This window comes from Falco biarmicus, chromosome 7 (assembly GCF_023638135.1).
Source record: "Falco biarmicus isolate bFalBia1 chromosome 7, bFalBia1.pri, whole genome shotgun sequence".
NCBI lineage: Eukaryota > Metazoa > Chordata > Aves > Falconiformes > Falconidae > Falco > Falco biarmicus.
The window spans coordinates 54,906,199-54,929,745 of record NC_079294.1 but is presented as its reverse complement, the minus strand read 5'-3'; the positions used below and the strand labels follow the sequence as shown (position 1 = coordinate 54,929,745).

Here is a 23,547-nt window from a genome sequence, read left to right as displayed (position 1 = left end):
GAGCACATATGGAAGCTAAATAGTTACTGTGTGACTGATTTTGATAAAGAGTATTCTTTTAAAGGATTGGCTTTGAATGTGCAATTTTCTAGAGTGGTAGAAAAGTTTATATACACTGATTTATTTATGTAGCCTAGGACTTCTACCTGAGATTTTTTGGCTTTGCTTGAATGTGTTGTTTCTTTTTGTTTACATCATCATGAAGATATTTGACTCATCTGAGCTGCTTGAACTGAATTAATTTTTTTCTTTGAGAGAGAAGTAGAACATCTAAATTATCTTTTTTTATTATACAGTAATTGTAGTGACAGCTTAACCTCAGTGAACCATCTTTCAAAGTTACTGCATGGTAATTTACTGTATTTCAATTATGGAACTGTAATTACGACTGACAAGAAATGAAAGAGTAGTCTGTTTGGCATAACAATAACAGTCTGGGAAATGGCTCTATGACTGGGTTGCTGTGGCTTAGTGATAGTTATAAATAGCATTTATTTACTTGCATGACATAGCCTATCTAATCGTAAATTTAATAAGATATTCAAAAGTGAAATTTAATTAATTAATGTTGCTCTGAGCAGCAGTTCTGCTTTTCTGATTGTTGTTTTTATTTTAAGTAAAACTTTAATCATGCATAGTTGGAAGGTGTTTGGTGATTGGTTTTTTTGTTGTTGTTGTGTTGTGTTTGGTTTTTTTTTTAATCTCAGCAGTATTAGTATTCTTAATGATTTTTTGAAGCCCAGCATTACCCCTATGTCTACTGGCTGAGATCAGTTGTTGAGTTTGATGTATCATCTGTCAGGAAACTATAACCAGTTTCTGTGGAGAGTTAGATGGGTGATCTGCTGTCATCTTACATATGATGTTGATTGTTTTTATAATTTATCGGAGTACCCAGCAGTTTGTGTGAAAATCATGTTTTATACAATTGAAGCTCCTTGACCTGTTAAACTATCTTTTTTATATTACTGCAAGTTAGAAAGATTTATATTGGATTGTGGGATACAAGAAATTTACATCAAAGATTAGTGGAAAGGGCCATTCTGTTGTATTTAATGAAGAGAACAGGTGTGTAAATGCTGTAATAAGTGGTTTATCATACAGAAAATATGGATACTGATATTTGCTAGAGCAGGGTATATTGGAGTCTGTATGCATAAGGTGGTAACTTCATATGTGGCTTCTGTATCATCCAAATTGGTATGCTGAATAAAATTGTTTTGTGATATGTATTAGGCCAAAAAGGAAGTTTTTACAGGGAGAAAAGAAGTAACTTTTGTGCCAGTGTTAAATCAACAGAATTTTTCAGCTGCTGGAGGTGTCAGATCGGTTGGCAAGTCATGTACAGTGCATTTAATCTGTGATTAAAATGCCACATAGATCTGTTTTGAAATCATGTTAGAAACATATTCAGGGTGATCTGATAAGAGAACAGAGCAGGGTTATTTGTCATGTGTGGTTCTTTTTTCATGCTCACTGATGTGGTGGTAGGCTTTTTTTAAATAGAGATTTTTATATAAAGCCACAGTTATTAAGATGCTAATATTCTTTGCTACAGTTTTAACTCAGTTTTGTGTTATGTCTTTTGCTTGTGGTGGTCTTGAGATGGCTGTGATTGTTCTTAACTTCCATTGCCTGTTTATTAAGACTGAGACCAGACTATTTCCATTTAACAGTAGCAAAAGTTTTACTCTTCCATAACGTACCTCTGTGGGGTCATCATTGCCTGTAATTTAATAATAAATTAAAAAATGAATGTTTTTCTAATTAAAGATTGATTTCTTCATAACTGCAAGTGCTAGAGCAGAAATTAATATGAATCCCCTACTGGTTTTAATCTAGTACAAAAATTTGTATTACTTAATCTGACCCTACAACACAACAGGCCAGAATTGTACTACTTAACCATGAATGCTCTGTTACTGTACATGAAGTGCCACTGTTTCAATAAAATTTGGAAATAGCTTTTGGAATGTAATACTGTAGGTAAAAGGTTGTGGCAAATAGCAGCTTGTACTGTTCAAATTCCACTGAAATTGTATCAGCTCGGGAGTGCAGTTGCAAACTGCACAGCACTGTCAAATTTATGTTTTGAGAAGCAGTCTGCACAAATTGTGTTGCTCAGAAAAAGCGTAATCATCACATTATGAGGAGGCTTATCTAAGCCTGACCTTGACTGGTTTGTTCAGGGTTCATCATACTTCCGACCTTGTCTTCAAAATGATAAAACAGACAGAGTTTAGAAGCTGATACATTTATCAACACATTTAAGAATGCAATGAAGCTTGCTGGTCATGTGAGCTTTAACTGACATGTATGTGTTAAGACATATGATATGATTAAAGAGAAGAAGGAATTTTACCAGAACAAGTGGTAGGAACAGCAAAAGACAGTGGTTACCTTCTGCACATGTCATGAACTAGAAGTGTATTCCTTTAAAATAAGAAAATAATACAAAATGTTGAACATTGTCAATGAGAAGATACTTTGGTTTTGTTCTTGTTTTTTTCCAGTCAGTATGAACTGATTGTGAATTTAGATGAATCTAGCACAGGGCTGTAAAGAAAATATTGAATCTTTTTCTACCTAACCTGATAAAATGATACTTCTTCAAAGCTAACAGTAATCTCCCACATAGAGCAGCAGTTCAACAAAAGCTAGCTTAAGCATTGTAAATGATATCGATATATACTGTGTATGACTTTCTTGTAGAAATGGCTTGGCATATGTAGTTTAAATGTAAAATGAAACATAACTAAATCTAGTGTATTCTGAGAACCTATTTTGTAATAATGCTGTACAAACACCAAACAGTAGTTACCCAGGTTACTTAGGGTAAAGTGAAGACTTAACTGATTGTGGAGCATTGTAGAGACACTGTGGTACATAAAGTGATAGACAAATTTAATGTAATTAACTGTAAAATTATATATAAGGAAAAAACCCAATAGGAGCCTGACTAATTTGTACCAATCTAAGGTGTGAAATCTTAGGGCCATAATAACTAGCTCTATAAAGGCATTATCTTGATAGCAGCAAAAGAAATGTTATATGACAGGAATTACTTGGGCAAAAGAACATCATTACACCCTTGTATAGATACATTCATAGCTCATCTGAATCTGCATCCTGAAATCTGTGTCTGAGTCTGGTCTGTTCACCTCCAACAAGATACACTACAGCTGGAAAAGATTTAGAGAGATGAACCAGGATTTCGAATGTGACTGGTGGGGTTATTTTTTTTTTTTCCTCTGCTTGCCTGAAGGCAGCCTTTCACATCTTGAAATAACACTGATTGTTTCAATGGTAGAAGCTGGTTGGTGACTGATCTAAACTGTATACGGAGTGAAAGAATAGTGGACTGACTGGTGCAAGTCAATGTTTCTTCTTTCATGACCTGCCTTCGCTTGCTTTTGCATTTTCTGCCTGCCTTTACCAGCACTTTAAAAGCCTGGTATGTTTTTGATTGATTCCCAGTGTGGTCCTACAGACACAGATGGAGTGGGGGAAAGAGTGGGAGGGTGCACAGACAGATGCATGATGGTAGAACGAAGGCTGCAGGCACTCCTTAAATAGGCCTGGTTATTGGAAACACATATTTCAGAACTGTATATGGAAAATCTGCGACACAGATTTGATTTGTTTTGCTGTAAGCGTCTGTTCTATGCATGGAAAGGAAGTTGTTTGGTAATAGCATCATGCATGTTTTTAGGCACCCATTAAACGAAATACCAAACAAATTATGGAATGCTAGCTGTGTTGTCAACAAGAATAATAAACATGCCTCTAAAGTCCACTGAAGATGTAACTTGGTGACTTTGTTTTTGGGTGCTAAAGCAAGCTTTTTAAGTTCCAGCTCCCCTGGTCTTTCATTTCCATGCAATTTACTCCTCCATTTGTTTAGTGGGGACATGTGTTTGGATGCAGACAGTACCATGAAGCTACAATTTGGTGAGTTTTATGCTGTATGTAGAGTCAAGAAAGCCTCTGAGCAAAACTGTCCTGCAAAATTCTATTTGTGTTGGATTGTAACACATCTAAACCAGACCCAAAAAAAATGATCACCCAGGACTATTTCAGTTAGTCTGGTGTGGGAAGGGGGGTTGTTTGTTTGTGGTATTTTTTGTTTGTTTCTGAAAGTTGGCAAGAGTCTGTGCAGTCAGATACTTCTTTAATACCATCAGGAGGATCACTAATCCTTATCAGCAGAAGTCAGTGTATGTACGTTCAGGTGACTTGTCCTGCGAAAGTATATGTTTGTTTGTGTATGCGTGTGAAGTGTTTGACTGTGTAAGTCCATTCAGTAGGGTACAATGTGAACATAGAACTAGTTAATATTTCACTCTAGTCTTTGCAACAACTTCTGACCTTGGAAAGACTGTTAGTATAAGCCGATCTGAGGAGGATAATATGACATTGGTATAGCTACTGGTTGAGAGGTTAATACTTTCCTGGCTTTGGATTTTATAACTGGGTAAATGTTAGGTCATGCCTGTATTGGGAAATTTTGTTTAATGTGCTCTGTGTAAAAAAGAAAAAAGTGCATTCTCAGTTCTAAAATGTAGGCACTTAAATCTTTTGTTGCATCTCAAATGAAAAACTAAATGGTTCTGGAATGAATATTAAGGATAGGATACCATTTCGATCAGCAAAAATGACCTTGCAAGAAAAGTCTTGTCTCTAAACTGTCACAAGTGAGTAATTTTTAACCAGTTAGTATAATGGCTCTAGCTGAAATGGAAGGAAAGACCATCTGAATTGCTTGTAAATTTGTGCGCTTGTTTACTGAATAATCTCTTGAAGTACAGCTGAGGATTCAAGTTGGTTGCAGCATACCTCACTAAAAGATAAAAACACACTGACCCTTTTAATAGGTAACTCATAATGGTTAACTTCCAAAGGCATAGCCACGTGTTAAAGTAGGCTAGGCCTCATTTTGAGATGATGGGAAGAATTAATATAATCAGTTGAAGGTAGAAGGGCAGTAAGTAAAGTTGTTTAGGCCATTTAGTCTCTTCTCCAGAAGCTTTTTTGTTTGGAGTTTTTTTGGGGGTTGAGGGGTTGGTAGCCTAACAGTCCATTCTGCTTTTAAGGAGTTTTCGCATTCTTTTTTTAGAGGTATGGGATTTTATTATCCATGCTATCCAGTGTTGCTGTATTATTCATCCCAGAGCTTTCAACTGCTTTAAGAAATAGTGTCTGAGGTTAGAAGAATTGCCTAAAGGTGCACAGTGGGGAAAAATACCGGAACTACAAACAGAAATAAAGACCTATTATTTGCATTCATGAGCTTTAAAAACTAGATGGCTATACCCGAATAATACTGATTTCAGAAGCTGTCTTTATTGAAGAGCTAAAAAGGATTACAGTTAAAGTGCTGTCCCTATGTTGAGAATCACTATATTTGTCTCTTTTCCTTGGGTGTCAGTCTTGAGGTGAAGGTTGGGTTTGGTTGTTTCTTTCTTTGGAAATCACCTGCATGTTACCCAGGGAAATCAGTGGCTAGTTGTTTTATTTAAACTTGATTTATTTATGTACAGAAAGGAGAAGAAAAGACAATAGAAAGGGATTTGGTGTCTCCATCACTGCTAACCCCTCAGGATCATCTGAGCTGGTTAGTTCTGAATCCCTGAAGCCACAAGGTAACCTCTTACATGTAGTTCAAGAAGTTAAACAACTAGTCCAGCATCAACCTAAAAAGCTGGCCCATTAGACTTCAGAGTTGGTTTCATCAGACAGCATCGTGATAACTTAAGTGTTCCATACCAGGAACAGAATGAAGTGAGCAGCCACACCATGCCCTTTTTTTCAGAAGGTTTTGGAAGATTATCATGTCATTTACTTTGATTCCACAAGTATGAATTTAGGAAAGAATATTTGAAAGTCTGTTGCTTCCATTAAAATACTTCTATTAGTGCTGTAGCTCATTTTGAATGGAGATTTATTCTTTAGATTTGTACTTCAAGTATGGCAATTAAAGAACAGTTAATTGACTGAACTCGATTTTACTCAGTTGAACTTGATTCTGAAAGGAAATGTCAAGGTTTTTAGAAATATTGTCAAAGTTTTGCCTAATAAACATTGAATCTAGCCAAAATTTAACAATTCTAATAAGCTGTGAATTAGATAGTTTCCCCTCACTTTAGCTCTTCCTGTATTTTGTAAAAGAACTCTAAAGGTCCTGTATTGTGCAGTCACTGCCAAAGGGGAATTTCACCAGTTGAACCACTGAAGTCAGCCAAAACCATTTTTTAATGATCAGTTACACAACCACTCTCATGTCTTTGCCAGTGTTAAGGGTGTGGTAAAAAAAGGTGTGGAGGCACAGAACATTTTCTGCATTCCTATCAAAGAGGTTTTTTGCTGTATTCAGGTTGAAGTAGAACATTTCGTTTGCATCTCAGGGACCCATTTCTGTGTTCTGTCCAGTTTCTTTGGGTTTACACAATAATGAGTGGTGGGAAGAATTTTACTACCTTTTGTATTAACTGAGCTTAATCTCTGATTCTTTAAATCTATTCACTGCTTGCACCCAAGTTGAGAGTAGAATAGTATATAAATACATTTGCTTTACTGAGATTTCTGTATCAAAGCAGTTGGAATTATATTTATTGCTTTATTTAAACTAGTTCTTGACTAATTTTTATATATTTTAAAATATTTCTGGGTATGTATACAACTATATTCAGACCCAAACTTTATTAGATTTGTTTCTTGTTAGGCAAAAAAACTGAAAAGGAGCAGGATGAGAAGTGAGGGAATTGAATTTCATTGCTGAAGTTCCCTCATAGAGAGTAACTTCTTCAGGCCCAAAGCTGAAAACTGAATGTTGTGTGCATATGAACTCAGCAGCTCTGGCTATGTGGGCTCATATAAGCAGACCTACGCTAGGTAAAACTTTATAAATCAGGTGTATATACCAAATCAAATAGAACACATATATATGTGCATTCATCCTGTCACATTCTTGCCCATCTGTGGTGAATTAAAAGTAGCTTTGTACTCACTTAAACAATGTTAGAATATTTCATTTATCAATGTTTTTCAGACCAGTCTGTTTCTGCACTCGGTACATACTGCTAAAACCTTCTTCTGAAGGAAGAATTATATTGATTATTTCACAAACTTTAATTTCTTTTCTTGCATAGGCTGCAAGCTCATGAATAATGTTATTCCCCATATTAAGTGTAGGAAACTAAGAGGTAAAGGCATAACTGTCAAAAGGGTCCATGGGTTGTGCGTGTTCAAATTGGGGTGCCTAGGTTAACATAATATTAACCATTATGTAGTCCTTGATCTATTCAAGGTACAATTTTTGCTGACTTCAGTTGCAGCTGTGCTCACAAGACTTTGGAAACCTAGCCCTGGTGTCTTAAATCAAGCATCAAGGAAACTAAAGAATATGCACTTCTTGGTCCCCTCTGGAAAGTTTTGGTTGAGTGATTTGCCTCAGGAGCTCTTTGGCAGAGACAAGAATGGGTTCCAGATTTTCTAGGGCTTTATTTGGGTACCTTAGCTGTGAAACTATCCGTTCTCCTGCTGCCTCACTCATTCTGCAGCACTCCTGTATTTCTGCAGCAGCAGCCTCTTTCACAGTAAACTCTTTGACTTGTTCTCAAGCTGATTGACTAAATCTTTTAAGCTTCAGAGTTAAAATTATGAGAACTATTAAAATATTTAGTTGTTATTGACATACATGGATTATTTTCCTCCGTGTATGATCTTTTTTTTTGTGGTCAGAAACTGATTTTTTTGCAGTGGACCTTTCTTTTAGGTTTGGTAACGTGTTGTTTGTGGTGGTTTGAGTCCACTACTGGGCTAGTAAGTAAAGCTGCTCCATGTGCACTATGGCACGACAATATTAGGATGCAGAAGCTTTTCTTCAGGGAGTCACAGAGAACTTTGTATTGTGGGACTCATCATTACAGCTATGTTTTCTTTCTTATAAACGGGCTGTTTTTTCTTTTTTTCAGCTTTTTCCAGGAATTTGCAACTCATTTCCAGCTTCTTTTACCTAATCTCTGTAGCTTAAGTCTGCTGATAAGGTCTGCTCAGTCTTAAATCATAAGTTTAAGCATGACAAAATTTGAGAAAACATAATACTTCATGTATTCAAAAATAATAAATGAGAAGAAGGTATGAGTGTGTGTAAGAAGTCTGCAAAGGTGTGGGTAGTAAGAGGAAGGTATTACTCCTTCAGTGATTGCAGAGGTGGAAATTTGAATGTGAAACAGGCTAAACATGGGACATAGAAGGCACTGAATGCCCTGGAAGACAGAGTGAGGACAGATTGAAAGAAAAGACAAAGCAAATGCAGGCAAACAAACAAGGAAAACACTGTAGGGTTTTTACCTTACATGAATATAATTCCCTAATACAATATAGTAAAAAGTTGGTTTACTAAAACATACTGGCACTACTAGCAAGTGGGAGTAAAAAGAAATTAGCATGTCTTACACATCATAGGGAAGAAACTGCAGTCTTGGAATTGTGATGTATCAATTCTAAGACCCAGAGAGCCCACTTCAATGCTTGATACAGTTCCACTGCTTCCCCCCATCCTGTTTTTTAGGGGAGTTTGGTTTTTTTGTTGTTTGGGGTTTTTTTGTTGTTTGTTTGGGGTTTTTTGTTATTGTTGGTTTTGTTTGTTTTGGTTTTTTTCAGCAAATATGTCTGAATATACAGTATTTCATTCCAGTTTGTCTTCAAGAATCTTGTTTAACCAGTTCCGTCTGTTATGTGCTCTGCGTGTTTATGCACATAATCTCATTTCAGCTCTCTGAAGAGGCTGATATGCAATTCTGTGAACTAAAGATCATGTTATATTAACATGTTTGTTAAAGTTTCATACTCAACTTAAATCATTACTTTGTGACCTTTACCCAGTTCTGTTACTGTGGGTTAAATTTATATAAAACTTTAGTTAAAATAATTTCCAAAAATCTGGCAACATCCCCAAATATTAAAATGTAGCACTGTAAAGGATTTACGAATGGGTACCCAGAGGATCTATTAGTTGATGCAGTGTCATCAACTTAAGGACCTTTTGTTAACTTGCACTGTTTAAGTACAGCACGATTACAAGTCAGTCATGTATGGACTGAAAGCTATGGATCCACAGCACAACCTGTGTATCTTGAGATCTCTCTGTCTGGCTTTTTTTTCCTCATTTGTACTTACTAGTCATATAGTGTTCAGTTATCCTCTGCTTGCATCCTCATCGCTTAACCCACTCTAATTCAATGCTTTTGCAAACAGCTTTCGACTCCTTTTTAGAACGTGAGAGCCAGTCGCTGAATTTTAAGTGAAAGCTGTGCCTTCTTGCTCATATAGACAGAACCAAAGAGAAAAGCTTTACCACTGGCTGTTAGCAAATACCATCTGTTGTACAGTTTAAACTGTCTATGTTGTTGCCACTTTCAGTTTTAGCACTATGAAGCGCAATAATTGGCATTCAAAATTTATCAATGTACGTAGTAGTTCCTCTGTAATTTCAGTGCGGTGAATTTCATATCTTCTACTGGCATATTTTTATGAGGGGAATTTTATGCAGAATATAGTGGGCCAGCTCTAACGACAGAGTGGTAAATTTAACAAATGCTTTCTTTGTGAATAATACTGCCTTTTAGTTGCTCAGGGCTGGTTGAGTACGCTGCCTGTGCGGTAGGGTTCCGTATCAAAGGATGCAACGATCTGTTTCTGCTTCGACAGTGTCCATATATCATTTGGTAGCTGATGACCTGAACCTTATGTAACTGTTCAATATATGGATAAGGATCTCTTTCCATGGGGTTCTCCCCTAATGGTGTTGCTACAAGGTCTGTCAAAGCTATGTTTCAGTGCTTGTTTACTTTGCATAGCCTTCCTAAAGATACCTGGACTCTTTTCTATTGTGTTCACCTGTCTTCCCAAGAGAAGAACTGGAGGGGAGGTAGACGGTGACGTGTGGTGCCAGATAAGACTAACAGTGGAGAACAGGAGGAGGGAAGAGGCGCGGAGTTTTTTGGTACCATAACTTTCTGTGGCAATATGGTACAGGAAACTTCATTCCTGCCAGTGAAGAGAGCTCTGCATGCAATTCTCACAACACTGGGGATAAATAAATACAGGCTTTTTTTCTGTCTAAACCCAGCTGTGCAATTTGACTGTTTTGGAGAAGTGATGCTATGTGTGCATTTTCTGCTCAAAGAACATCTCAATTGTATTTGTGTGGTTTGACATTGTTTAATTTTTAGTATCAAATTGAAGATACTTGTATATTTTTTATTTTTTTTAATCATCCTGAAGGTGATCTTCTATGCCTTATGTATATAGTACAATTGTGTAAGGTAAACCGGTAGGATAGATCAGATACTCCTGTGTTTCTTTTCAGTCTTACTTGAAACGAGTTGAAAAGATGTTGAAACAACAGTGTACAGTGAAATCTGTATTGTGAAGAAAATTTCTCCTACTCTTCGCAGAAGATACATAAGAAAAATGCCCACTCTTCCTAATACAATACAGTAAAGCTCTGCATATATACTAGAAGAGTTTTCCTACAATCTTGAATAAAGTGTGTGCCTGTCAGTGTATGTATTTATTGTTGCTATTTTTAAGACAGACCCCTTCCAGGTGAAAGCAAGCAATTTTGTATTTAACATGTTAGAGAATTTGCTTGGGAATAGTTCATTGATGTGAAGGTGTAAACCTTGTAATGATGCCAAGGTCATTAGAGACCTGTGGAGGTCTGCTGTCTGAGTGCTACTCACTCAGGTAGCTGGAACTTTAGGCAGGTTTTACTTACATACCCAATCTATTTCAAAGATTTTAAATTAGGTTAAGAAAGATAATAGTTGCAACTTGCCCTTTATACTTCTCTACCTTTTATATATATTCACTTAGCTAACTTACTGACATATATAGTGGAAAAGAGAGAGTACCAGTTTAATTTTAATTTCAGTTGGCTACAACAGTATCCTAAGATACATACAGCAAAAGGCAGGCTGGAGCAGATCTCTACATATGACTGCATTCGTGTAGGATGAACTGAATTTTGAACTGTTAAGTTAAATACATATATATATATGTATTTATGTGTAAATTTATGTATGTAGATCTGGGATATCTGTTTAGTTGTGTGATTGTGTGCTTCTGTGTGTGTGTGTACTTCTAAGTAGGTAATGCTTCCTGTGTTGGAAAAGTAGAGCAAACCACGGTAGATGAGGTAGTGGAATCTTCAGGTACAGTGTGGGTCTGCTGCAGTCCTCTTACTGTGCAGCCCTGTGTAGGCAGTTGGATGAAAAAGAACAGACAAATCAACATTCCTTTCCCTGAACTCCCCAGCATGCCTCAGCTGCTTTCACTCAGCTCCAGAAAGGGGAAATGAGACAAAAAGGAGCCACTGATTGCTTGCTAATTAGTAAAACTTTGCTGTATGCAAAAAGCAAAAATTAAAGGAATATATAAATGCTATTAAAATTTCAGTATGTGAGAACGTAAAACATCAGCGGAGAATATTTCAGAGCTTTTAACTACTTGTGCACTTATAAGAACAAGTTTTTTCAGTATTTTCAAAAGACCAGAACTTGTCTGCTTGCTTACGCTGCCAGTTTTTGTATAAGTTCATTGACCCTGTAGACAGTCTGAGTGTTTTCTGAGTTACTGCTTTATCAACCTGATTTGCATGATTTTAAAGCTGTTGCTTGCTAGAAAATAATCTAGTGAAGATTACTTTGTAAACACCCTTTTATATAACTTTGCTTACTCCTTTTGCAGGTGAGGAGGGGAAAATTGGGAGCTACAATCAAAAATAGCATAAATGAAAATAACTTTTCAGGCTTTCTGTAAGATACTTCACAAAATAGTTTTTTACCAAACTACTTTGTAGGATTTCTTTTGTTTTCTCTCAGATAAACACAATTTCACATGCAAAAGTGTTATGCTTCAGTAATTAATGTGTAATTACCTATTGTCACCTGACAATGTAGACACCAAAGGTATAAATGGATTAAAAAAGGATTAGAGAAATTAATGGATGATACGTTCATGGAGGAAAAAGCAGTGAGGGCTGGCAGTGTGTAATGCAGAAAGGCTTGCCCCATAATTGTTTTTCTTCTTTTTTTTTTCCGTAAACATCAGCTATGACCACAGGAAAGCATACTGGTCTAGATTGACTCATTTATCTTGTTCTTGTGTTCTGCCTATTGTTTAAGGTTTTAATGTAGAAGGCAGTGGGCCTATACATGAGAACCAGATCTTTGATACAAAGCAATACTCTGTACAGACCCTGAAAGCCCAGGAGCAAGAACCACAAATTACATCTAGGGCTCTTTTGTGTTGGGGATTCTGACCGACAAGTAAATGAAAAGCAAAGATTAAATCCTTCCAGCTCTTTACTTCACAGAATTAAATGTTTACAAATACATATTTGGTTTGTATTGTAGTATAACAGTATAGGTAGTCTTAACAATATAGACACATACTTCCACTCACGGTTTCCACAATAAATGGTAGGGTGTTTTAGAGAGGTTAAGTGGTGAGACTAAGGTGATGATTAGGTCTGAGGAGTTAAATGCCAGTTGCCCTGCCAAAAAAAATAATAATCTATTGCCACGTGATAAATTGTGATGAGTAGTTTATTATAATTTGTCTTTGTGCTGTATATTGATTAGAGTTTCTGAAAACATACAAAGTGTATCTTTTTGAATACAAGTTGAACTCAGTAGCTGAACTCCTTCCGTCCCCAGGCAGTAACTGGAAACCATGCAGAACTTCTACTGAGTAAGTACAGCCCCAAGTGTGGGCTGTATGATGGGTGGGTAGAGCTACACCAATACCACCGTAAGGTACCCCACTCTCTATTGCTTGTTCATGCCTGCTCAGCATCTGCTCTTCTGTGCTGGCACAGCACTTTGTGACACTGTGTTTTGAAATGAATTGGGGCTTTTTTCCAGTAACAGCTCCCACCTCCCCCTCAGGCTTTTTGTTTTGTTTTGTTTGTTTGTTTAGTGTTAATATCTTTTTCTGTTTATCTGTATGTGTATATATTACAGTTGATCCTGTTGCCTAAGCTAATTTACTTCGTAACCCCACAAACAGTTTCATGAATGTAGTGTGTTGTATGTTTGTGCTTGGAATAAGCAGTGGGGTGAGACTGCCTAGATTTTATTTTTGCTATGGAAGATACTCTTCATCAATATGTTCTTCCTTAAAGGTCTGTATGGCTTTTGATGTCTATTAAGTTTTTTAGATTACATGGAATTACCTAACAATGGGATTTGGTAAGGAAAATGTTTTAGGGCAATGAAGAGGAAGATGTTAAGGAGAAAATACGTGATGGCAAGCATGGGACTGATTAGGTGTTGTATGTTACTTTAGCACTTAGGTATGCCTGAGGTGAAAAAGAATGTTCCTTGTGTGTTGTCCCACAGTAATATGAATAATAAAAATACATGTTTGTAGTGCATACGGATGTTTAAGTTAAATTATTTGTTGACATTTTAGTGTTATATCCTAGCTATACTTCCTGTGGTGTTATATGAAACTTCTGTTGGAAAACAGCATCAATTATTTTTATTCTTTTTTTAAACATGACATAATTTGTTTTCACTAGAGCGCTGCTGTCCTTGCCAGAGAAAGAAATGCTGTGCAAGAGTTGCAAAATAGTTTAGAAGATAAAGTCAAAGAGCTGACTGAGGAAAACGAACAGTTGAAGAGAACAGTCGATGAGCTAGAGAAGAAAATTGAAGAGTTGCACAAACAAATTTGTAATATGAAAGGAGAAGAAAATTCAGTGAACGAAAGAATTAAGAGATATGAGGTAAGTTATGAAAACAAGTCCCCTTCTGCTTCCTGTTTGCAAAGGATACATTGTAGCACAAAAACTGACAAATTGGACCGTGAGCCATGTCATTGGGAAGGCTAAGCAAAACCCGCAGGTTGTCAAGAAGCAAGATGCAGTTTCCTAAGATGTACAGGAAAGATTTCTCCTATGAAAACCAATGTAAAAGCAAGTCACAACTTGGAAATGGGGAGATCAAAGTGAACATAATTTATAGTTCAGTTTACTTGTCAGATTAAAGGCCTTGCCATTATTTCTAAATGTATCAAATCATATTGCAGGAAGAGAAACAACAATTAGAAGAAGCTTTGAAACATGCTGAAAAGGAGGCAAAAGAATTGGTAGTGTTGAAAAGGTCTTTGGAAAGCCAACTAGAAGATATGCAGGTAAGAGCAAGAGCGATTTGGAATATTTAAATTTCAAAATTCCTGTTTGTTTACCTGAGTCACCATTGCTTTCTGCAGAGTAACATCTCATTCTTTTTGAGGAACGCTTTGTTTTAAAGTCCAGACCTCGCTGCAATGTTCAAATGTTTCCCAAAAGCATATTATCATCTGATTAAAATTACTTTATTACTGAAGTGTTTTGTTTTTTGCTTTTTGGTTGTTTGTTTGTGGTTTGTTTTTTTTTTTTTTAAAAAAAAAAAAGATTTCCATGGATCTAGCAAAATTTCAGGGACATTAATCGCAAAATAAACTGCCTAAAGTTTTCTAAGTCTGTTTTATTATTTGAATGATCATTCAATTCTGATCATGTGTAGGTGTTTACATGTAAATAGAACAAAAAGCTGTACTTGGCTATAAATAAAAAAATACTGGTAGTAGATAAATATTAGGAAATTGGCTTCTCTCTTTTAAGAACTTATTTCCAAATGTTGTATGGAACTGGTAAATTCCATCACAAATCCAGAGAAATTTAATGCATATCACTGTATGAATTCCTCTCTCTGCCTTGCTCCTTAGTCTACTCAGTATCCAGGAAAGGATATGCTTTCTCCCACATTCACCCAGAAATTAATCATGTGGAGAGTTACACTGGCGATGTGGTCTATGAGTAAGGATAGGATGATTCAGATAGAATAAAAATTCAGATCTGTTTAGTAAGGAGATGAATGAGTATAAATCTTAAAACTCTTCTTATTGACATCATATTCTGTATCTGAAAAAAGTTGCAAACCTAGTCTTTCTTCTATTGTAATTCACCTTTTACATGCTGCAAAGAAGCATCTATTGCTGCAGTGTCAGGTAGTTTAGCATTCTCTTAAGTTTTGCTTCTAGAAGCAAAGTTTTTAAGTGATTCTGTCAAACAAGTGAGACTCAAAAGTGAGGTATACGTACATTGCTAGCAACCCTTTTTTAATTGAACAGACATTTTCCCTTCAACAAAGATTTTACATTACTGTTCTGAAAATGAAACTTGTCTATAAGTGGTTTATAAACCAAAGGAATCACGATTCAGGTAATTATGGTAAAAAAGAAAAAAAATAACAATACAAAAATACTACTATGTCTTTAAAATGGAACGTGCTTCAAGTATACATAGTTTTAACAGTATGGAAAAGGAAGTTTTGTTTCTACAATATGATGTAGTTCCTTGTAACTACATCAGTGGGTGTTTCATTGGAGGCTTTTGGTCAGAACAGATTTAAAAAGAAAAAAACCAACTATCTCACTGATCCTCCAAATTTGCTTGTGTGTACTGCTGATAGTCTGCACAGTCACAATAGATGGTGGCCCATTGCTCATCATTGGCTTACATTTAGCACTGTTCACTAAGAACTCCCTTCTGTCACAGTCTGGCTTGACCTTCCTGCAGGACATGAATCAGTGCACTGTATGCATCTCCTGCATTTTCATTCACTTTGGGTCAAGCTGCTTGAAAGTGTGTTCTTTCTTCTCGGTTTATGCATCCTTCAGGGTGTCATGCCAAGTAATGCTGCCTCCAGGCTGGGCCTCCAAATTAAAGAAGTCTAGAAAAGGTGACAGATAGAAGAGTCTGTCTTGTCATTTTATTCGCAATTGATGTCTGATTTCTGGCACAACAAAGTTAGTCCTCGTTCTGATTCTACACTCTTCTAGTCCACCGGATATGAGCACTAACGGATTTCAGGATGTAATCAGCGGTCCCTTTTGTTTAGAACAGTTGAGCCTTTCTGTCTTTAGATTTTTGCTTGTTTTAATGAATGATGTCGTGAAGTTGATTTGGCCTTGCGTTACCTTTGACAATTTAGATGACAAACTTTGGCACAGTAATAATGCTTATCACAGTGGAAACATAATTCCTGACTGGCCCATCTTGCTTTTTACATAATACAAATTACTTTCAATGGTGGGCTAGCATAAGAAAGACAATGACAATATGAATAGAATTATAATAGTTGCTCTAAACAGCCAAATCTATTACTCTTCGACCCCAAATTTCTACTCGGAAAAGTTAAAGCAGGAATACACTCAATTATTATAGACAGTTTGTTTTGATGCTTTTGTCTAAAATCAACATCAGTAGGTATTGATATTTTCTTAATGGATCGTCAAGCAAGTAGTATTTTTTTTTTTTTTTTTTTGGTAGCATCACATGCTCTATTATACGTCTGTTTTAGGGTAGCCTACTCTGTCTGTACCAGTGTTTCAAAAAATGAAATAAATCTTAACATTTTTGCAGCAGACACTTGTAAGTTTCTTGAAAGCTCTCTTGGGAAAGGAAATATTATAATGATTATGCACCTTAACCATAGCATATGTGATACTGCAATATATTAAAATATGTCACTTATACCACCATTATGGATGGAAGTGCCAAATATTCTGTGCTTTTTAAAGTAAACAATCAGAATGCAGACTTCTTTCGTTGGGTGGAAGAATATGAAACACCTTTTTATTGTGGAAAATAATGATAGGCACATAAAATTAGTGTTGCAGAGCACTGTAAGATAACTGAAAATTAAGAATGTATTTTATCAGTTGCGTTAAATTATCAATTTTGTAAAGAGAAAGCTCAACTAATGTTGTTTGGAAAAATAAGTATTGCAATAATCTTATATTACTATGAAATCAAGTTACTACTTTTGTCCTCCCACATTTTATTTAATTTTCTTCTCTAGGTATGTGGAAATGTGAGTGTGCTCTTTTGTTGTTTTATGGCTTCTTGTCTTCTGGACCACTATCTGTCCACCAACCTGAAATTGAGAAATACTGCTGTAGAGTTAGCCTCACTTGTGCTGAAATAACACTTAAGCTTCAGCACTGCAGATTGGCTTTAAATTGGTGACAAACTGTTTACTTGACTTGTGATTACACTGTAACTGACAGGTTATAAGTACTCAAGGATTTCTGTATGTGAAAGGGACACACATTAGAGGTTATACTTGAGTTAACTGTTGAAGCTGTCCTATAAGACATCCCAAATTTCAAATACTGAATTTCAGTATATAGCCTTCAGAAAGGCTAGAGGCTAACCACAACATTTGGATAGTTGGTAGCAACATTTTCATTGCATTGTGGTGTTTTTTAATACCTGAGTTAAGAAAAGTGATATAAATGAAAGTTTGGTTGTTTCTAGTGTGACACATTAGTTTACCTCAAATATTAATGTGAAGCTAGGCATGCTATTTTTATCAGTATTTTTCTCTTTTATCAGCTAATCTAGAAAAGGGAAATACTGCATCCTAATTTGTGTTGCCCAAGGAGAGTGATTGTTGATGAGAAGCTACATATAACATGTTAGGTCTCCTGAATAATATTAATCATAATATTACAAGAATTAAGTAGTATCTGTTGTAATGCACAATTTTTATTAAAACAAAGATAATTTCTGTAGCAATGCTTAGTTTTCATAAGGAATATTTTTACTCTATACCTATGTTAACAAGTTTTCTGCTGGCTACATTTTAGCAGAACAACAAGGATCTTATGCTCTAGTGGTAATTGCATTATTTGAAAAATAAATGATTCTGTGGTGTAGTTACTAGGTAAATAATACAGATGGTATTAACACCTGTTAATTAGATTTTGAAAAGAAAATTATGCAGAATGGTGGGGTAAGAAAACCACCATTTCCAGCCAAGTAGAATTCATCAAGCCCAGACATTACAATCAGATATTACACACTTCCAAACAGAATGGTTGTGCATGTGAGCTGTCCGATGGTGCATTAAAAACTTGTTGATTTGGTAAGAAACAACACTGCTGTAGATCTTTCTTTCCAGTCTTCCCAGGGAAGCCTTTGTTTTTTCCAGTCACTAGTAAATGTGATCTACCAGAATGGGAGGCTGGAAAGTGACAGGATTTTTACTGTGTCCAGGAAATGGCTTAGTCCTGATTCTTATGGCACATCAGATGGCTCAACGGCTTCTGATGCATCACAGGAGGGACACAGGCATGAGGGATTTTAACAGATGTGGGGAGAACGAGAGCATGAAGCACCTGAACTTCAGTTCCCATGATACTCTGAAGCAGTATTGCCACTGTCAGTTTATTGTTGAACTACTAATAAAACACAAGTTCAGCAAAACTGAAATTTCTCCTTGGAACCTAGGTATTCCATTTTCTATTAAAATAATTACGATTAAAACTTTACAACACTTCCTAATTTTTAGTAATGTACTTAGTATTTGTTTTATCATCCTTCTTAGTAATAAACAGTAAAAAATATGTTTATGAAAATGGGGAGATGCAATACATGGAAAGTACAGATTTTTCTTTTCAGGAAGCCAGAATATAACTCGAAGGAGAAAAAGCTAAATTTCAATCTTGGGCATTTCATTCTGCTACGTATCTGAAAATCAGGCAAAGGTTAGCATGACCTGTTAAAAATTGAAGTGGTCCACTGCTTGCATAAGCTCCCCTATTATTATTATTTTCTTTAAATATTGTAATTATTCATACCTATTATTATTTGTTTAATTGCCCTAGTTAGTAGATTAAATTTATTGTCTTATTAGTGACTGATTTTTTTGTTGGTTGGTTGGTTGGTTTTTGGTTTTTTGTTGATAACTGAAGTAGAGAGTCACTTTTTTTCTGTTTACCTCCTCCCTTTTCAGCACACTGGAAAAGCAGAACAGGATCCTGCTGGCACTATTATTCTGCCACAATGTATTTCACTGATCTGTGTCTGTGCAGTTTGTTTCTCAAGGATGTGTAAGCAAACAGTAAAGTTAAATGAGCTGTGAAAGGCTGGTTGAGGGGAATGCACATGAGGTTGCTATAACCTGTTCAAATAGGGCACATTAGCAGGGTCCTAAGATTTCAGCAGCTTTTAGAACTGAAGTGCTGAAGCTGAACCTTTTCAAGGTTCTTAAAATCCTTTGGTGTCAGCTAAACCAATTCTGGTGTAGAATTAGGCTTTGCAAAACAGTATCTGTTAGCCCCCAGCATGTTTCAGGGTTACCTATACACTTCTTAGGCATCCACCATAACTCCTGTTTGTATATCAGAGATGTCTTTTGTTGACAGATTATAGAGGAACATAAGAGAGACCAAATCTAAAGAAATCTCTTAACTTATAACATTTGATGACGTTCTTTGTTTTCTTTTACAACAGAACAACTGTTTTTTGAGATTCTGATCTATGTTGCCTACAGAAATACTACTGTGTTTTCACATTTAAAGTTTTCTGACATGTAATAAAGTAAACATCATAGGTAGTAGATATTCAACAAAACTTTGTATTTCCAATATTAAAATGTAAACCAATGTTTTGGAATGCTTTTTACCATTTATGGTGATTTTGATTTTTACACTTTTATGTTGGAACAATTTAAATTGTCCATAATCTGGTTTTAATCAGTTTAGTGGTGCCTCTCAGACTTTGTAAAAATAAACCCTTTTTTTCTAGTCTTGTAGTGTCTATTTAGAGTATAGCCATTACAGTATTTTATTATGCAGGAAGACGGAAGAGGTGAAAGTCCCAACATGCAGATAGAAGATAATTCGCTTTTCTTGTGTTAAAATGAACTTGTGACAGTCAGTTATTCTGGTGATCAACGGTACTTAGAAGTTGGAGGGTATTAAGTTCTTAAACATCCCGAATGTGATAGCAGAAACATTTGGACCTCCTGGCAGATAAGCATACAGCATAGCTCTGCAGTTCATTCAAAATTTAATCCAGATAATTAAAGTCTGGATGAACATTAATGACAAAAGTTCTTTCAGGAAGGGCATTTCTGTGCTAGAAGCTGTAAAGTTCTGTTTGCACAGCATTTGTCACAATGAGACGTCATCTTGAGTAGGGCTTCTGGGTGCTACAGAAGCATATCAACAGGGAAAAAAAAATCCCCAGTAGTTTGTCCTCACTCATCATAGGAACAGATTTGTACTATATTTTTTTTACTGAGGAAAAAAGACCGTTGAGTAAAACTTTTAAGGGAGCATTAAAGGGATATACAGGAAAATGTGAAACCTGAAATGAATATGGCATTTGCGCCGGAGATAGGATTTGCGGGTGTGTGCAGCTGCAGAGGAGTGTGTGCTTTGCATGTAACAGTCATGAAAAGGGTCTACATTCGGTCCTACAAACCTTGCAAGAGTGTAATAATGTTTGCCCTATACTGGCTAGCAAACTGTAACTCTATAAACTCTTCTTTTAAATTTAAATTTGTCTAAATGTTAAAGCAGCTGGTGGTATTATTACTGCTGCACAGAGTGTTATATAACATCCCTTTAAGGCATTAAACATAGACCCTCTTTTCTAATTATACATATTTTTAAATCTACTGCAGGAGAACATCCGTTCTATTTCGGAGGAACGGCAACAGTTAACTCAGCAGTTAAAAGATGAAACTCACCAGAAAGAACAGTTAAAGCAGATAAAGAATGAAATGGAGAATGAACGATTGCAACTGAACAAGACTGTTGAAAAGTTACAGGAAGAGGTATGAGTTCACTCTAAAGAGGTTGCACGAATCTGAATATCTAACACACAGAAGCAAATGAGCTGCTAAATTATAAAGAATTTTTTTTTTCTTTAATGTGTAAAAGAAAGTGAAATGCAAACTTTACTATTAGTCTCTTTAAGATAGATAATATCATTAAAAGCTTTCAGGGCTGGAAACAGTGCTTGGAACACCACTATCTCAAAATACTGTTGTCAGTTCTGTTTTGTTTAAACAAGATCCCAGATTTGAGTTCAGTTCTAATGCATGCTACAGTGATTTCCAGAGTTTCACAGCTGGTTCTCAAAATGCTACTGCATTAGACTTATTTTGCTGTGTGTGTGTAAACTGTACAACTTAATATTGATATACGGAAATATAACTGTAGTTCATTATGTCAGCCAGCTGGAAAAACTGCTGACAGACAAAAAGAGAATAGTCTTGCCACACATACTATTAGAAAATAACCTTGCTGTTCTGTGTTTTCACACTTCTGCATGGATATTCATTTGTGTGGGAACATATTTGATAAATTTTCAGAGTACTGAGATGAATTTTGAAGCTGGAGGAAAAAAAACTGGTTTGGTGTATTAAGCATGACAGAACCTTATGTAGTACTACTGTAGGAAAAAAAAAAAAACATATGTGGTTTTTTCCCAGATGTCTGAAATGGTAGAGGTCTCAAGAACATCAGCTGTGGAGCTTCAGAACCAGCTTGTTGAATACAAGGAGAAAAATCGTAGGGAACTTGCAGATATGCAGAGACAATTAAAAGAGAAAAACCTTGAGGTAGAAAAATCACGCCTGACAACCATGAGAATGCAAGATGAGGTAATGACTCGTAAGTTCAGTGACAAATTCTAACCTTTGACCTAAAATTCAGCTCAGATAGTTTTCAAGACAATAACTGTTTGCTATCACTCTTCTGTGTACTTCATCATGAGAGACTGATCTCAATGACCAGGCTTTTGAGTTTTGGTCTTCATGATGATGATCAGTGTATTACTTCTGCCAGGGAAGTGGTGTTTCCTGTTTGACAGATGCGTTCTTTTGTCAGATTCTGCATTTATCTTAAGTGATATGACAAGGATTCCATTGATGATTTTCTGCTCTTTTAATGCCTGCTGCTGAAGGAATCAAGAATGTGGAAATAATCTTGAATTGGGAAAAAAACCCAGATGTTATTTAGAAAAAGACAACCCAAACTCCGAACCAAATTCTGGCTCTAAAGGAGTTGACATACATTCTTCTCTTCCTTCATATCAGCCAGGTTGCAGATGTAAATGACAAAGGTGTCTGTGCAACCAAGAATCAACCACAATCTTGAAGTGTCTGCCTTTTAGCATGTAAAGTTTGCGATAAAGACAGTCCAGTCTAAAGATCTGTATATACTTCTGCAATTGGAAAAGCTGTGAGAATACACTGGTCACAGATGTTTTACGTACGTAGAATATTTTAAGTTTGATTTTTCCAGTTCAGAATTTCTCTTATGTTGTATTCACCCCTCAACAAACTTGTTTTAAATTCAGTTTAAAAGAACAGCAATAGAAGAAAGTATAGTTCCTATATATTATTCTGTTTTCCTTCTATACTTATTCCATTCAGGGATGGAGAGTCTTTGTAAAGGGATGAAGACTCAAAATGAAATCTGAAAGCAAAAACTGGGATATTGAGAACATGGCTTTTAAGTTGAATAAGTGAGAATAGACAGCTTAGATAAAAGATATCTCTATATGTGTGTATGTAAATATGTATACATACCGTGTTTACAGTTATTATGAAAAATACTTCTCGTATTACCTATTTCAACTACAAGACAAATACAAAGCAAAAATTTCAGAACGAAATAAACCTTCATTATTTGACAAAAAGATGACCCAAACACTATATAAAGGACAAAATATTACTGGTGGTTGAATTCTACATCTCCATGAGGCAATATTTAAAATACTAGGGCTTTAAAAATGTAGTATGGTGTGATGGGTTGACCTTGGCTGGATGCCAGGTGTGCACCAAGCTGCTCTATCACTCTCCTCAGCAGAACAGGGGAGCAGAAAATAAGATGAAAAAAACATGTGGGTCAAGGTAAAGGCAGTTTAGTGAAGCAATAGTAAAAGTTGTGCTTGTGGAAGCAAAGGAAAACAAAAAGTTTTTTATCCTGTCCTTCCCATCAGCAGGTGATGTTCGGCCACTTCCCAGGAAACAGGGCTTCACTATATGTAGCGGTTGCTCCAGAAGAGGAAGATGAATGTTGTAAATAACGAATGCCCCCCTTCCTCCTCCTTTTATCTTAGCTTTTATATCTGAGCAGACTTCATACGGTATGGAATATCCCTTTGGTCAGTGTGGGTCAGCTGTCCTGGCTGTGTCCCCTCCCAAGTTCTTTCCCACCTCCAGTGTGGTGAGAGGGGTCAGGGGGAATGTTGGAGAGGTAGCCTTGGTGCTGGGCAAGCACTGCTCACAACAGCCAAAACACTGGTGCCTTCTCACTACCTTTCTGGCTACCAATGCAAAGCACAGCACTATGAGGGCTGCTGTGGGGCTCATCTAGACCCAATACATATGGTAACTAGCTGCAAAAGAGGAAATAAAATCTAGAAATATAGGATAGGGAGATTAAATAGCAGACTTTCTAGAGAGACTAAATATTCGGGACAGTTGAAAGTCTTTATTATCTCTTCCTCTTTTGTGTTTAACAAGAAGTACAAATAGATAGTCTTTCTATTCAACATGAAAGAGTCTGTTGTCTGTCAAAATCCTCTTGGGTAAGTGTTATAGTGCACAAAACATTCTTTTTGAGAGTCTCATCAAAAGCCGAGGAATGTAATGGTAATGGCAACATGAGTATCATCTTTGTATT

The 23,547-nt window shown here is 36.1% G+C and overlaps 1 protein-coding gene across 5 annotated transcripts in view; it reads left to right on the top strand.

Moving 5' to 3' along the window:
- The window catches only part of CGNL1 (cingulin like 1), a 63,894-nt gene that overhangs the window by 26,026 nt on the left and 14,321 nt on the right, over positions 1–23,547 (top strand). For all 5 annotated transcript variants that reach the window (XM_056345678.1, XM_056345677.1, XM_056345675.1 and 2 more), the window contains exons 9-12: positions 13,592–13,798; positions 14,101–14,205; positions 20,535–20,687; positions 21,348–21,518. In XM_056345678.1, coding sequence (XP_056201653.1) covers positions 13,592–13,798; positions 14,101–14,205; positions 20,535–20,687; positions 21,348–21,518 — 636 coding nt within the window. The remainder of the gene's footprint in view (positions 1–13,591; positions 13,799–14,100; positions 14,206–20,534; positions 20,688–21,347; positions 21,519–23,547) is intronic.